The 16,928-nt window shown below is 42.6% G+C and overlaps 1 protein-coding gene across 1 annotated transcript; it reads left to right on the top strand.

Moving 5' to 3' along the window:
* Positions 1 to 2,344: 2,344 nt before the first annotated feature.
* On the top strand, positions 2,345 to 16,928 carry LOC123404450 (two-component response regulator ARR2-like). The gene is made up of 6 exons (XM_045098382.1): positions 2,345 to 2,490; positions 2,584 to 2,736; positions 3,656 to 4,000; positions 14,700 to 14,785; positions 14,949 to 15,719; positions 16,735 to 16,928. Exons 1-6 carry the CDS (start codon positions 2,364 to 2,366, stop codon positions 16,738 to 16,740), a joined length of 1,488 nt encoding a protein of 495 aa, XP_044954317.1. The 5' UTR covers positions 2,345 to 2,363; the 3' UTR covers positions 16,741 to 16,928.

Here is a 16,928-nt window from a genome sequence, read left to right as displayed (position 1 = left end):
TAACTTCTATACCTCCGGTCCATCCAAAGGCACCTCCCTCCGGATACGCAAAGATGCAAGTCGATGCGGGCGTTGCAAGATCAGGCTACGGCGGCGGTGTGCCGTAACAAAAACCGCAGCTTTCTAGGAAGCTGGAGGAGGCTCCGGATCACTTTGATGCGTGTCTATTGCATGCGAGCAGGCTCTGTCGCTCGCAGACAATCTCCTTCTACATAGATTCATCATCGCTTCAGACCTCAAAGCAGGTAGTGAACGTCATTATCAAAGGCAATCTAGGACCATATGGCTCAATCATAAATGTGATTAACATGATGGCTGCGATGTTTAATTGTAAATTCAACTTTGAAGGTCGTGCCGCTGATGTTAAATCTTATAGCCTGGCCAACTTCTCTCATTCTCTAGATTAAGAGCATCATATTTGTGTTGGCTCGGCCTCATGATCCAACTTGTATCCCATGCGTGCAATAATCCTCACACAACTGCATGATATATATATATGGAACACACGCACAACTATGAGACGTTGGTTTTTCACCTAAGGATTGATTATGAAAACTTAGTAATGGTATGCATAACAAGCAGATACAATGCTAACTGCATAACATGTTTATCTATATGTTAATTAGGAAACAAAACATACCTAAGACAAAACTATGTTTGTGAACGGCTCATTTTTTTCAATATGTGATCGCATTTGGTTCCAATTTTTCTATGGACGAATCAAATTACATGTTCTTGTTATTAAAGTTTATAAAATGAATTTGCAAGCCACTGAAAGCACCTCTTTCTTGCGACTCCTTGATCAAAGCGACATACGACTAGGGCGACCTAGGGTTCCCCCTCCCCCTTCCGCCGCAGCCGCCCGCCAATCACGCTCCTCCCCCGCCCCCGTCCCCCTCCTCCTCCCCCCTCCCGGATCCGCCCTCGCGCCGACTCCTCGGGAGGTGGCTGGGGCGGCAAGGGAGCTCCTCTCCCGCGGGCGGCTTCCCCTCCCCCCCATCGCCGTCAGCGGGCGCCCTCGACGTCGGCCCGGGTGGTGCCGGCGGTGGCGGGCCCTCCTTTCCTCGCACGCTCGTTACCCCTTCCCGGGGCAGGGGACGGCGGTGGTGCAGCTGCGGTCCGGCGACCCGGTGATGGTGGCCCGCGGCGGGTGAGGTGGCGGCGCTACTCCTTGGCGGCACGACGGTGTGGTGGTGCGGGGTGACCGGCGGCGCGCCCCGGTCTAGATTTAGGCCCTATGGGTCCCATCTGGGTCCTAGCGGGCCGGCTCCCGGCGTGGCTGCAGTGTCTTCTACGTGGTGGTGAGGAGGAGCACCTTGGACGGGGTGTGGCGTCGCCGACGATGTGCCTCTTGCAGCGGGGTGGCGGGAGCTTCACGGGGGGTCCTGACCGGGCCTATGGGCCACAGGCCTGGTATGCTCCTGTTATTGCGTCCGGTTGGCTACCGTCGTTGACGGTGGAGGTTGAGCCCTCCCGCGTGCCGACGGTGCTACTGCTCCTAGTCCCGGCTCCTCTCCATCGCTGTGCGGGCCTCTCCTTACGGCGTCGTGGTGAGATGGCGCAGGTGCCTCAAGACCGTGTTGGTGCAGGGTGTAGGTCGGCTTGGTGGTAGGCTCCGGAGCGCCCGAGGTGCAGGTTGGGATCGGGGAAAGCCCATGTCGGCCCGACCAACACTGACGCGGTGACGCCAGTGGGTGTCGCCGAACCTTCCTGGAGGGCGTCGGGGCTACCCTTCCTCGCGCCTCGTCCCGTACCGGCGGAAACCCTTGGCAGCAGCGTTGTCATCGTCACATTCCTTCTTGGAGGTGTTGATGGGTACCGGCGCTTTGGAGTCCTGAAGCTTGGTGGAAGACTCTTGGTGGGCACAACGTTCGCCAGTCTTTTGTATTTTTTGTCAATCCGCCGGTGTCGGTATTTGTTTCTTTTGTATTTTTTTTTCATTTCTTTTGGGCGTGACTGTGTTGTTTTCGCCTAGCATCTATCGTTGGATGTTCTGTTTAGTTGCTTTGTAATACAAAGCGAGGGAAACCCTTTTTCGTCGAGCTTATAAAATCCTAGCCCGAGCATCGAGAGGGCCACTATGCTGATTATGTCAACAGTTATTAAATCTATTCGCAAAAAAACAGCTAATAATAAATCAAGTAAAGAAAATTTACAAATATTTTGCACTCCTAATTTCTAAATATAAAAAAAGATTGTAAAGAAGACAATGTGGTGCGCGTGTGACCGGGGCCCTCGCTGCATCCACGCCCGGTTTACCCTCACACAAGTAACGCATGGAGTATGGATAGTATATAAAAGCAAGTCTTACTAGTCACCAGTTACTCAACTCCCTCCACTCATTACGGACAAGCTAAGAAGAGATGGAGAACGGCCGCGACGACGCCGTGGCCTCCGGCGCCGGCGAGAGGATTAGGGTCCTCGTTGTGGATGAAGACCCCGTCCACCTCGAGGCCATGACCCAAACGCTCAGCCGCTGCGGGTACCAAGGTACGTCGTCCTCGCTGCATGCAGTTTCATCTTTCTGCTCTTGCAGTATCTATCTATACCGGCGACCTCACATTGTTGGTGCGTTGCATGCAGTGACAACGAAAGCCTCGCCCGCCGAAGCACTGCAAGAAGTACAGGAGAACCCAGACCGGATTGACCTCGTCATGACGGTGGCGCACATCCGAGGGGATGGAATCGATGGCTTCACCGTCCTCGAGCAGGCCAGGGATCATTACCCTGTCATCTGTAAGTCCTCCACATGTATTCTATTCACCCTGATGATAGACCTCTACGTAGATGCTAGTGATAGATCAATCGATCCATGGACAGAGGGAGTTAAGAATCAACCAAGCATCTGCTCATGAGTTGCACGAGTTTAGAATCAACCAACCATCTACTCACTAGTGTTCTCCAAGATGAAAAAAAAGGTTTTTTCTGCGTGGCTCCATACAAGCAGATGAGTGCCCCCATCACTAGTCAAGCCTTACTACACACGCTAAACTAGATGTCCCAAGAGAGAAAGATGCATGAAAGATGATAATAACTGTCGACTTGGTGATGACCTTATAATTTTGGTATTGCATGTCTCGATTCAATTCAGCGCAAAGCATTGCCTAGGGATTAAACCCCCTCCTATTTTCCCTGCCAAACAAAAAACTCCTCCTATTTTCAGGGGGTCCCCTCCCTCTCTACTGATTTATAATTAATACTTGACACAGCCAGTAAAATGAATTCTGCAAAAGTAATCCGTAGATGTAGGATTGCTCCCAGCAGTTACTACTTATTTTCAGCACTACTCCATCCGTTACGGTTTAGAAGGCACGATTCCGTTTACATGCATTTCCAAAATAGAAGAAGATAAGGCGTATAACATTTATATCTTGGTTAATTAGGAGTATTAGTAGGATGAATGCACTCTTCGTATAGTGGATTATCTTTTCAAATAATTAGGAGCCGTGCGGTCGCGGTTATTGTGTGAGCACTTGCAAAAGAAAATTAAAACCAATGAAGATTTATCTTGGTCCTAGAGATCGCTCATGCGCTTTGTAACCGTAACGGAGGGAGTACTTAATTTATGGGTGCCTTGGAAGCGCTGGTCACACACATATTCATTAAGCTGGCTTGTTTGTAGATACGAACTAATAGGTTTGTATGTGTTGTGCAGTGTTCTCTGACGACGCAACCGCAGAGACGGTGAGGAGGGGGTTCATTGGAGGTGCGTGTGACTTCCTGACCAAGCCCCTGAACGACAATGTTATGCGCAACATCTGTCATCACGTCAAGCAGCGGAGGATCAACACAGCCCCTAGCGTCGGCCCCATGAACGCCGATTCTCGGAGCAACCACATTGCCCGTGAGGATCGCCTATCAGGGAAAAGGCCAATAGCAGTGGACGACTCCAATGAGGGGCGTTTGGACAGCAGAACCACCAAAGGGATCAAGTTCCAGTGGACTGCACATAAGCATGCTTTTTTCCACAGAGCCACCAACCGACTCAGTGAAATAAAAGGTGCGTGACATTAATAAAAAAGGATTAATTTAAAGTTACTTCTCAAATATCTCCATGTTTGGCATATGGTAATTGCGTCACACATATTACTTGTTTTGTCTTCATAGGCATTTATTACATGCGAGCATGCATATGGATGTTTGTGAGTTTAATGTGCATATATTGTGTGTGTATGAGGTGTTGGATTTACGGCCTACCCTCTGTTTCTCACCCTAATCCGTGGTGCCGCTCAGTGGCGGAGACAGGACCCAGGTCGGAGGGGGGGGGGGTGCTGGGCCTGGGGCGTGAAGATTTATTTCTTCGTTGACTCTAGCGATTTTGCACCGTTGAACACTGTTGAGCACTGCAGCGATGAAGCAGGCCCGGGGCGCAGTGTTTGCCTCACTCCGCCCCTGGTGCTCACAATGATATTGATGCCAGAGGGTAGAGACCAATATATAGAATCATTTCGGTTTAATCTATACCGTGTACAGATAAGTTTCCTGATAAACAATCTGTTTAAACAAAGACTCCAGATTAGCACAACCAACCACGATGATTAGTAATCAAATAGGAGTCTTACATTTATCTATAATAAGGTCTCATCACGCATGTGTGAGTCATGCGCCGGATTTAAATAAATTCCAATTCAACCCCGCAGGCTTTCAAACAATCTATATTGCAAAATTATGGACAACCTGATCATTCCTATCATGTTGTACCCGGGTTATATAAACATAGTCTAATTTCCAGTACACATGTACTGTGCTTCCAGCATGTAGTACCGGCTTCCTCAGATAAATTTCCGTCCAAGTTTCCATGTAAACGATACGTGTATATGATGCTTTCAATTCCACATCAACAGGTTCCAGGAGATAAAAATAGCAGCAAAATAAATGTTGTAAACCACACACACATATACTGAATATTCCAACATCTTCCACTCGGGCAGCAAAATATAATCCTTCAGTGAATACACGGTATCATATATATAGTATTAGCTTTCCTCTACCAGGGAGTTTGGGAATGTAATTTCCTATCCCAAGTATGTCTGCCTTAGCTCTTGTTCCTAATTAAGTAGACATGTCTAGTTCCTTTGGGAATAGTTTTTAAGTCCAAGAATGATTTACAATCTCTAGCTATGTGTGATGTTGCCCGTGAATCAACCACCCAATTGTGCTCAACAGTAGTACTAGTAAATAAAGCTTCTATACAAACATAAGCATTAAGTATACCTTCAGGGGATTGGTTCCCCTTGCTGCTGTCTTGGTCATTAGAATTACCCTTCCTGTCATTTGGCTTCTTCCTCTTGCTACATTCAGATCTGAAGTGTCCAAATTCTCCGCAACTATAGCATTTATAATTCTTCTAGTCAAATTTCTGTTTTGATTGATCATTCCAGCGATCACCCTTGTCACACCTGCCATCACTTTCCTTTCTGTATTCCCTATCTCTGTTCCTATTAATCTTCTCTCTGAAATCAGTGCCATCCTTTTTTCCTTTGAAAATTCTTTTCATTCCCTTGGTTCTTGTACTCATCAAGGTGAAGTTCAGTTGTATATGAATTCTTTTCCTTACCTTGAGATTTCTTCCGATCTTCTTCCATAAGAAGATGGTGCCTCAAGGTGCGCATGTTCAGAGTACGCTCAGTATGGCAAAAAGAAATTTTAAATTGTTCCCATGAGTTTGGTAGTGAGTTTAAGGCCACCATCACCAAAACTTCATCATGAAAAGGGTATCCAGCAATCTTTAATTCCTCACATAGGCCCTGTTTGGATACTCTAACTCGGTTAGAGGTTAGAGTTAGATTCTAACTCTAGACTAACCCTGAACTAACTCTAACCAAAAAGGTGTTTGGATGGAAGGGTTAGATTGCCAATAAATGCACTTTTTCCAATCATTTGGCTCCTTTATCTAGGATTTTGTGTGGTGGAGGGAGAGAGAAAAGTAACTTTTCTGGGCCCCACCTAACTCTAACCCAAAAATGCACCTCTTGGGTGGGTTAGATTTTTTGGGTGGGTTAGATGCATCTAACCAACTCTAACACACCCTGTTTGGATTTTTGAGGGTTAGATGAGTTCAATCTAACCAACTCTAACTCTAATCCTAGGATCCAAACAGGGCCATAGAACAGAAAGTTTGTTCATATGTTCATTCACGAAGCTACCATCACACATCTTTTCAGTCAAAAATCTATTGACTAAGCTAAGCACTTTAATAAGCGAGACCTCACCAAAATCCTCTTCCAGCCTTCTCATTATTTTGTAAGCTGTTTTCTCTTACTCATATTCTCCACGCAAAGAATCTGACATTGATCCAAGAATAAAAACTCTAGCTTTCTTATTATCTTTTCTCCAGTCCTTCATCTCTTCTGCAAAATTTTCCTTTTCCTCATCCGAAGCGTCATCAGCAGGTTCATCCGCAGAATATAAATAAATAATAAAAAGATATAAACGGATCGTGTCGTGTCGGCCCGCGTGCCCAGCCTTCAGGCCCAGGCACGGGCCGAGGCGGGCTGCGTGCCTGGCATGGCCCGATTAGCCCGTGCCATGCCTGACCCGTGGCGTGCCGGGCCGCCGTGCTTCTGGGCCGGCCCAGGAAGCACGACCCGTTTGGCCAGGACTGACGTGTACTAGTACTAGTTGAGTAGTATGAGACTCCTCCTATGATTTGGCTAGACAGAGGTATGCAACGGATTAGAATCCAGATCGGATTTGAAATTAACGATAATACATCGTTAACCGTCAATCGGCTCCGATGCCAATGTTGGATTTACGGCCTACCCTATGTTCCTCATCCTAATCCGTGGTGCCGCTCAATTTGGTATTGATGCTAGAGGGTAGAGACCAATATATAGAATTATTACGGTTTAGTTTAATCGTGTACATATAAGTTTCGAGATAAACAATCTATTTAAACAAAGACTCCAGATTAGCACGACCAACCACGATCATTAGTAATCATATAGGAGTCTTACATTTATCTGTAATAAGGTCTCATCATGCATGTGTGAGTCATGCGCCGGATTTGAATAAATACCAATTCAAACTCGTAGGCTTTTAAACAATCCATATTGCAAAATTATGGACAACCTGATCATTCCTATCATGTTGTACCCGGGTTATATAAACATAGTTTAATTTCCAGTACACATGTACTGTGCTTCCAGCATGTAGTACCGGCTTCCTCGGACAAATTTTCGTCCAAGTTTCCATGTAAACGGTACATGTATATGATTCTTTCAATTCCACATCAACAAGTTCAAGGAGATAAAAATAGAAGCAAAATAAATGTTGTAAGCCACATACACATATACTGAATATTCCAACATGAGGCTAGAAGTATGGCTAGTACGCTTATTTTTTGCTTTCCGCCAGAAAAGCCTGGAATTGTAGCAGTAGAGTGTAGGAAGTGCTTAAGTCTCAAACCATTCTAGCTTGTTTGTATGGTTGATGCATATAATATGTTTACTGTTCTCTTTTGGGTATCTCTCTTTGGTAGGGGGCATGTGTCTACATCACTGTAAGCACGTTAATTAATAGGACATCTATAGCGATTTATATATCTAAGTTATCTCTTTATGCATGCCATATATTTAGAAATTTAGAGAAAGTCCATGTCATGACTCTCAACCTACGACCTCATTTAGCATTCAACCCTCAACTCAACTGCCCGTACCTAGCGTGTGGTGACGGAGTACCTTCTTTCTATCGTTCTCCTTTTGCTCTAGTTCTGCGAAGACCTCCACCCCGTTATATACAAGAAAAGTCCAAGTTATGACTTTCAACCTACCACTTGGTTTAGGATTTATCCCTCAAGTCCAATGCCCCCGCCTACCACATGGTGATGGGGTGCCTCTCTCTCTATGTGTGTTCCCTTCCTCCCTCCCTCTCTCTCTCTCTGTTCCTCTTCCCCGCAGACCTCCGGCCGTTCTCTGCTCTACTGGCATGCTCCTCCTCTCCTTCCTCCTCAGATCTGATCGATAGCCATGTCCATTGATACTTCCTCGGTTGGATATTTAGTTTCATTCAACGATGGAATCAAGTGTCCCTTCTTCCCCAATTTGATCGACCGCTCTGGATGCCCACACAAACCAAAGGGAGAATCAACGGTAAACCCGCCCAGGTTGCCGCCAACATAAGCGATTGATCCTGGTGATCATGGTAGTAATATCCTTGTTATCTGTGATATGTTGAGCAGGGAAGCACATGATGACCCTGCTAGGAATACATGGCGACATTGTCCAACTATGTATGCCCACGCAAACCAAAGGGAGAATCAACAGTAAACCCGCCCAGGTTGCCGCCAACATAAGCGATTGGTCCTGGTGCTCGTGGTGGTACTATCCTTGTTATTTGTGATATGAAGAATAGGGAAGCACATGATGACCCTCCTAGGAATACATGGCGGCAGTTTCCCATGCATCAAAGTGATCGTGGTCTCGCTGGCGTCACATGGTTCTTCCCCTTCGTAGTGGAGAACAGGAGCATGTGTGGTATCGTTGACATGGTGTCCGACATCTTCGCCTTCGTGTTTGTGTAGTTCGTCATGCACCTCTGATGATCATGGGAGCCGAGAGGCTGATGATGCTCGAGGATATGCTACTGCTTGGTGGGTTCCACGTGTAAGTAAAAGCCAAACTCTAAGTCAGTGGTCAACCCAATCAAAACAAGTGAACACAGTGGTCGACCCAGTCAAAACAAGTGAACACGAGACGAGAAGATGATTCATGGAGCAAATGGCAAGAAAAGGGTGTGCAGTAACCGGTTTTGGAGTTAACTGTTGAATCCTAAATTGACTGGCATGTAGAGGGTTGCAATGTGGAGTTTTCTCATCTATAAGATGCTATATAGCATAGAGAGCAGGAATCAATCGACACATTAGGTAAACAATTGTTGGTTGATATTTGAAATATCCTATGAAGTGAGTATTTATTTTACTACATCTATCATTAAGCTTATATATACTTGATATAGCATAAATAGATCAGATGCCTTGCTCTACGAGTGTGTTCTTTCTCGAAGCAACGCAAGATGTCAGTTGTCGTGGAGAACATGGAGGAAGCAAAGACATTCAATGCACGATTTGCGTATAATTACTTTCACGAGTTCTGAGCTTGGTTGGATTACCACACTTATGTATAGTGTGGTCTCTTAGACTTTTATTTTTTTGTTAGTTGGTGGCTTATTTATTTATATAAATTGCTTGTGCTCTTTTGAAAACCTTCCAAAGTGCAAAAGAGACGGGGGCATATACCCCTAGTCCTAGAAGGCATGTCCACCATTAATATCACATTGAGGGAATCACCATATGTGTTGGATATGGTGCTTTCCCTTATTCAACATTTTTGGAAAACCTTCGAGTATAGTGGTAATCTATGTGATTGGAAGATGAGTTATTGGCACGAGTTTTTGACTCCTTGGGTCGCCAATGGACCATGAGCAGCTTCCATGAATTATGCACCACCTGATGACCTTGCACACAATAGGTCCTTCTATGACATACTTCCATCTACGGTCCTTGCGCAAACGCATTGGTTCTTTCCAAAACTGGAGATGCATGGGCTAAAGGATTATTGTAAGATTTGTTCTAATCAACGGTGAATGTTGGAAAATACTCACCATTCCATCAACTGGTAACATCACAATAGAGATATTATGAAGGAGATGCATGTCATTGTTGGCTATGTGAAAGGCTGAATGTCGGTGTCATACTATCTCCCGACTTTGCCATGGCCCCCTCTACAACATGATCGAGATGTCTTGATCGACCACTGATGGTTTGTATGCCGATGCCGATGTTGTGCATGAATTACCATCGTCAATACGGACTGCGATGGATAGGTGGTAGTTTCAGCATGGTGCTACCTCTAGCAGTGTTAAGATGTTTTAGATGCTTAAGCTATTGCTGCCTTGGAAGGGTTGAAACCGGTGATCCTCCATACGGATCGACAGCTAATGTTGATGTTTAACCTTTTATGTTTCTCCACGCCATTAAAGCGTAGGGTTGAAATGTAGATCAAGAGAATTGTTGAAGGAGATAGAGACATGTTACTAGATTATTTGAGTGAAAAATAGGGTTGCAGACCGTTGAGCAAGCCTTGCTTACGTCACTTGGTGTCCAAACTCTTTCTTATGCCAGTCACCTAGAGTTATCTTAGATGCTATTGTTGATTGCCAATAGTTCATACCTTCTCACTTAAACTACATACATCTTCAAGATAAAATGTTGATTCTAATGGAGGCATAAGTGGTTTGAACTTTTTCCTTCAATTTCGTTTTATCCATGCTCCCATTCTTAGACCATGTCTAAGCACATGAGTCAATGTATTTCCTTCACCAAGGCCCCAACAGATCTTGCATGAATGGCAATTTGCAGTAATAGCTAAATAAACATAAAGAGCACGGGAGATTGTATCGATCTCAAGATGCCACATATATTTTGATGCCTAAAGAAGTTGGTTACTTCAAGAAGCGCCCACCATCTTTCTTCCGCAAAGCTGACAATAACAGTGACAACCCTTTGGGAGCCTAGACAAGGGCCCCTCCACTCATGCTTTCTCGGTTTCCATATGTGTTGATGATCCATTCATCTCCTCCTTATTACCCATGGAGAGTGCTCATAGATGAGTGGACTCTCTACCACATTATAGATGCTATAATAGGTAACGGATAGTTGGGTATCTTCTCACCTAAAATAGATGCATCTTCAAGATCCATTGTTTGTTGGTGTATGTGGCCGTAATTGGTATGAACTTTTCCCTTTGATTTCATTGTGCATATATATATTCACATGCTAAGACGTATCCTTGAACCACCAGTAGTTTCAACATGTTGTCCACACCATGATCCTTAATGCATATAAAATATCAGAAATGTGGTGATTCACATATGTCAAGATATTACTCATGTTTTGATTGTTACACTATTTCAATAACTTCTAAAAGTTGTGACCTCTTACTCGCCTCATTCTACGTTGCCGATATATCCCCCGCCCAAGCCTACATAACTAGCCACACTTGTCCTTCTTTTGCTCTTGCCATGTCAGACGACAATCCAATCATGTATTCCGACTTTACTAATTTGGTCATTAAGTGGAGAATGTCATAACTAAAATATACATCCATTCCATATATGCCATTGATTGGAATAGAGGAAGAGTTGGTACAAAATTATCATGTATATCACATCTCCCATGTGTTAACATGTTCAAACCATGTCTAAACACACAAATTATCTTCAGCAAAAATGATTTTGCGCATTTTTGTCGGGTGGGAGACTTGCATTTTGCTATTACATTGAATCAATGACAAAAATGATTGAGATAGTGCGATCGTTTACCAAATTGAGAAGATGATAATGGCACCATGGTCATTCTAGTATGAGACGATGTAAAAGAATCCACAACTTATTCTCAACCTAGGCCAACAAATGATAATGACACCATTGGATGATACAACGAGGTACCGGTAATCTAGCTGTTGCCTTCTCACTTAAAAAAACATTTATATGATACATTGCTTTGTTGAACAAAGACATAACTGCTAATAACTTTGCCCATCTATCTCATTTATATACTTTCCTATGATGAAACCACATCTAAACATATAAGTATCTTAAAGTATAAATATTAAACACATTGGCCCTAACCGAGATGGATCACACATGAGAGTAGTGAGCATCACTATGTTGAAGCAAGACCCAACAGAACAAATATTGTGTGGTGATTGTAGGTATCAAATCCTCTCATGTTACCAAGGCTATGCCATTTCGATAACTTATAAAACTGTCAACAACTTATTCCTCGTCTATCTCAACAATGGAGGTGATACCCCCAAGGTGAGCTGGAGACACTTCCTTTCTATGCACCTTTCTACGTTCAGCGAGTGTGGAGAACCCTATGCACAAGTTTCAACAATTTTGTATGTGGTACCATGAGGTGCCAATGTGTTACTAATGAACAACAAATGATTGATATGAACATCTTCGTTCTCTTAGGTTGCCACTATGTTCCGACATTCATACCACATCTAGTCACACAAGGAGGTTCATCTAAAAAGACTCATCAACATAATGTCGTCAGCTTGGCCCAACGGTTAGTGGATGAGTAGTGGCATGTAACATCTAAGAATGGCTAAGAGCAAGAGAGATCATTAGTGATATTCCCGCCGTGTTTCAAATTTTGAACTCTCAAATTAATTTCAAGAAGTATTGATGCTTGTTCCTCATCTATGTCAACAATTATTGTGATAACATTGGCCATCCAGGGCAGCTATCCCTTTAATCCTACTTTCTGCATTACCATGGGAGTCAAGGTTGCAGTAAAATCCTCAATGTTAACATGAATAGTGTTGAGTGGTGAACCATAATATTCTACCCTGTTTGGGTCATACATTTATGTACCAATGGTCCATTCAAACCATGTCAAAACATGCAAGCAACTTCATGGGATTTGATAGGTCCTAGCTAGTGGTCTGCTCATGATGAACTTCAAACTTACCTGTTAATTCATAGAGATGCGTAGAACATGGGACGTCCCTTTCAGTGGTCTATAAATCTCATGAATTTGTACATGTTCTCACTGCTACACTACGTCAATAAATAACAAAAGATTCTGCACAGCCTTCCTTTCCTATGTCAACAAGGTAGTCATAATCTTGGGCGTGAACCAAGGTAGGATAAGATATTTGTTCCATGATTTCAACGAAATAAATGTGCAACTATAATAATGTGGACCTTATCAAAGGGCGAACAGTGAACACAATATTTTCTAACATTTTCTGTAGTACCATCATGGTATAGTAGTTGAATACCCTCTCAAACATAATATTTACCTTTTTAGAACCACTTTTCACTGTAATGGAAGTGGAACTATAATCAACTATTCCGCTCATTCTCCTTGTACCTACATCCTCCATCTAGACCACGATCTAAACATGTGCATAACTTCACCTTAAAAGGTTCAATACATTGGATTTGGCAGGCAACTAAATCTGTGGGCGATAGGTGGTGAGCACTACATATCATGCATCATTTCATATATCTCGATGAAAATCTCAAATTCTTATATGATGTCAACCCTCCAACTTCCACGTGGACCAACAAAGATGCAACGGGGCATCAACAATTTCATGCTTGCGTATGATTTCTAGAGGTATAGTGTGGTTTGCTTCACCTTAGGTCTTAGCTAAAGGCTAAAATTTGCACACAACAGGTGAGCTTGGGAGCTTTTAACGGTTAATTCAGTAAGTCTAGAGATAGCTGAAACACATTACCTCTGTAAAGAGCAAGTAACACACATAGCTAGGCAAAACCAGCTAATCAAAAGAGGAAATATGTCTATATCTTAATAACACTACGGGTGTCCTGATCTTTCAGTGAGAAACACTAGGCAATTTGGGTGGAGACAATTTTGGATTTGACAGCAACGTGCAACTGCGAGGCGCATATGCAAATTTAAACAAGTTCTTGAGATGTTATTGACGACACCAAGACATGATCAGCTAGACCGCAAAGGTCTAATCCTTGCAAGAGATTAAAGAATAAGCAATAACTATGGTAAATATGGACACTGCGATCTTGAATCCAAATGATGCCCTGGCGGTAGTATTTACAAAGGTATGCATGGGAAATTTGTCTAGCCTTTGGAGGGGATGCAAATGAAACCTGATTCAGTTTACTCCACAAATATGAAATCTAAAATCTGAATATTGTTCTATATTACAAAATTACGTAGGCCTCACCCAAAAGTGAGGTGGCAGATCACCTATCCAATGCTATGGAGAGAGAAATTAAGTATCGTCTTCTATATTTCTTATTTGTAGTTTTCCGTGCTTATGGTGTCTTCAAAGTCATGATGTCTCCACTTGAAGCTCGATTGTCACTCCTTGCATGCTCGCCCATGTCTCCATGTTTTGTCATGCACCAATGCTTGCCCCTTTGATCCTTGTTAGGCCATTCATTCCCAATCAATACATACTTCTCTAATATACTCCATATAATACTATGATGAACATAGGAATAGTTCCTAGAAACAAAACTATCCGATAAATTAATTGGCACGCACGAACTCTAGTGATTTCTCCTTGTTTTCTTGAACTTGAACAAGTGTAGCCGTGGGTGCTATGTCATAGGGATGTCCTAATCTGGTCATGTATAAAAGTTAGGCATCTGAATTATCCTATACGAGTATGCATGTGTATTATATTTTATTTCACAAGGGTATTGTATTATGTTTGTTTCCCCATGTACAACTTACGCATTTTCATTTTTATAAGTTGCATGACGAATTCTTTGCTTCCGTATTTTGGTCACTTGAGAACACTATCCTTACATGTCTATCCTATTCGTGAATATAATGCGGTGAGCAGTATTTTGAGACAAAATTAATGGTAATATGTTACATACAAATTTGTCTCCATATCATTTAGCCACAGTACAGACGAAATGATATTCTGACACTATAAACACTAACATATTTCTATGATTTTAATATTTCAACTTTAGTAGAACAAAGTTCGATGCACGGCTTTAACATAATTTATACCCATTGCCCTTGCATGTTTTATCTATATTCTAATGGGCGTGCAGTCAAGGCACATGTTTAGGACTAATCAAGAATGTTAGTATTGAAATAAATAAATCACATGTATTGGTGCATATTGATCTTTCGAAATTTCTAAGCTCGGCCCTCTTGTCATATTTTGGATTTGACAATGCAGACTATACTCCAAGAAATATAAGAGAACTTACTACTCAGGAGGACAGTGCAAATGCAACTACAGATAAAGATAGCAGCCATCTGCAGGTACAATTTTTCAATTTGATGTTTCTGAAACCGAGCTTCATGTATATGATCATGATATTATCAGAAATAATACCCCCCCCCCCCCCCACACACACACAACCCCACCCCACCCCCACTATCGTACACATTCTTATTGATGTTTTCACTGTATATGAAATTTCAGAAAAACAAAGGGGACTGCCCAACTGATTGGCTTTCAACTATGCCCACGAGTCCACAACACTATAACAATACTTTGAATGACTATCCGAAATCACAAGATGCAGAGGGAAGTTTCGAGTTCAATATGAGATCTGGGGGAGTTGGTTTTGGTTTTCATGGAAATGGGGGCAGCACGACTAGTCTTGCTGGAGGTACCAATACTGATAATGGAGATGGCATTGGCAATGGTAATGGAGCTCTAGCAAATGGGAGCATGGTCAGTGCATCACTGCCCTGCAATCTAGAACGACCATTACAGCAGCCAGTGTCCACTTTGAATTTATTTCCAAGTAATACAATGCTTCCCATGGATAATCCAAACCATAGAAGCCAACGGGAGCTTCCACCACACTTATATCGACTCAGCTATGACTGTAGCATTGGAGGGATAAGGATGTCGCCTTGGCCTGTGGATGATGATGATGACCTGCTTAGAAGCTACCTTGGTGAGAATGAGGTCATACAAAATACCGCAACCACAGATATGGCCCATGGAATACATAATGCAGCAACCATGGACATTACAACTGTGGAGACGACCCATGAAATTCCTGGAGATGGTGCTGCTGATCAGACCAGTGCAGTGCAGCTTCAAGGCCTCGGAAGTGAGCTTTTCCGCTCGGAGAGCACTACTGTTGAAGCAGCCGGCACATCAGGTGCAGGTGGAGTAGTGACAGATGAGATGATGCATGGCATAAATATGGAAGAATTCATGAACTTTATGAACCAGGAGGTATGTACTATTCTCAGTATTAGCATGCCTGCACTTTCCTATTTCATTGTCCTTGATGACATATATATATACAGATATAAATGCCTGTAATTTTTCACGTCGTTCCATCACAAACAGAGTAGCATTTTGTATATTTGCAAAATATACTTTTTTCTAGGAATCTGTACTGCTTGACTTCAAGCTCTTATAAAACTAAAATTTGTAAAATAATGATGCACAAAGTTTTATGGCTGCAACTTACAATTCTAGTCGCGGAAGTCCTAAAATAAGTTTTGTGAGATGCATTTCCATATATTTTATCTTTTGTACTTAATTTGCATTGAATCAGATTTAGTTGCAGCTCATGGCTTTTTGAATATACTCATTGTTTATTAGTTTAGATGTTACTTCACGGCTGACGGGGATATGAGTATTTAACGGATACTATAAATTTTGATTGTGCTCACCGTCAGACATGTTTTGAGGCAAAGCATGTGACCATAGGTTATCATATGTTTCGCATCACGATTTTCCAAACAAGTAAGATGTTATGTGACTGTATACTGACTACATCTGCTCCTCACTTGGGATTATTTATCTACTCATCGAACACAAAACACTGAGAGTAGAAATATATCATGGTTTTGTTTGTACTCTCCCAAGCAATAAGCATCCTTTTGCAAAAACTGACTGAAGCTATCTATTCTACTACTACCTTCCAGTATAGCATGCAGAAAGATATTTGATAAAGGGGAAAAATAATTAAGGTTGTTACCATGAAGTTGAACATTTACCCATCTGGACTAATATTTTCGGCTACGTACTGCCATTAACTTTTGCTTGTGCATTTCTTCTCTAACATTGTCTCTTTTTTAACAAAGATGCTACAATTAAAGTGCAACTGTATAACACACCCGAATTAATGGCACGCGCACATATCAGAGTTTACATAGGACCTTAGAATGATCCTCCAGTGCCAACTCATTATGTCCTTATCCTTATTGCACTTTTGACAAGTTTTTGATAATAATTGTAGGTCTGAAGGGACGGAGGAGACCATGGGAGCAAAGTGAAATTAGAGGAAAGCACACATATCACATAGAACCATGAATAAGAAGATATATGTCTATTTTGCTCCTGTATAAATGTTGAAGAAGCTTCAGTACTGTAATAAGATTATTTTACCTTGGATGTGATTTTTTTAATGTGAACTGAGATTAAAACTGGTAA

The sequence above is a fragment of the Hordeum vulgare genome, chromosome 6H (assembly GCF_904849725.1).
Source record: "Hordeum vulgare subsp. vulgare chromosome 6H, MorexV3_pseudomolecules_assembly, whole genome shotgun sequence".
NCBI classification, from domain to species: Eukaryota; Viridiplantae; Streptophyta; class Magnoliopsida; order Poales; family Poaceae; genus Hordeum; species Hordeum vulgare.
This window is presented reverse-complemented; position numbering and strand designations above follow the sequence as displayed.

Bases quoted from the DNA above. Each gene is read 5' to 3' on its own strand.
- LOC123404450 (XM_045098382.1), top strand. From the start codon at position 2,364: ATGGAGAACGGCCGCGACGACGCCGTGGCCTCCGGCGCCGGCGAGAGG. The intron at 2,737-3,655 runs GTAAGTCCTCCA...TGTGTTGTGCAG, and splicing joins GGATCATTACCCTGTCATCT to TGTTCTCTGACGACGCAACC. The intron at 4,001-14,699 runs GTGCGTGACATT...TTGACAATGCAG, and splicing joins CCGACTCAGTGAAATAAAAG to ACTATACTCCAAGAAATATA.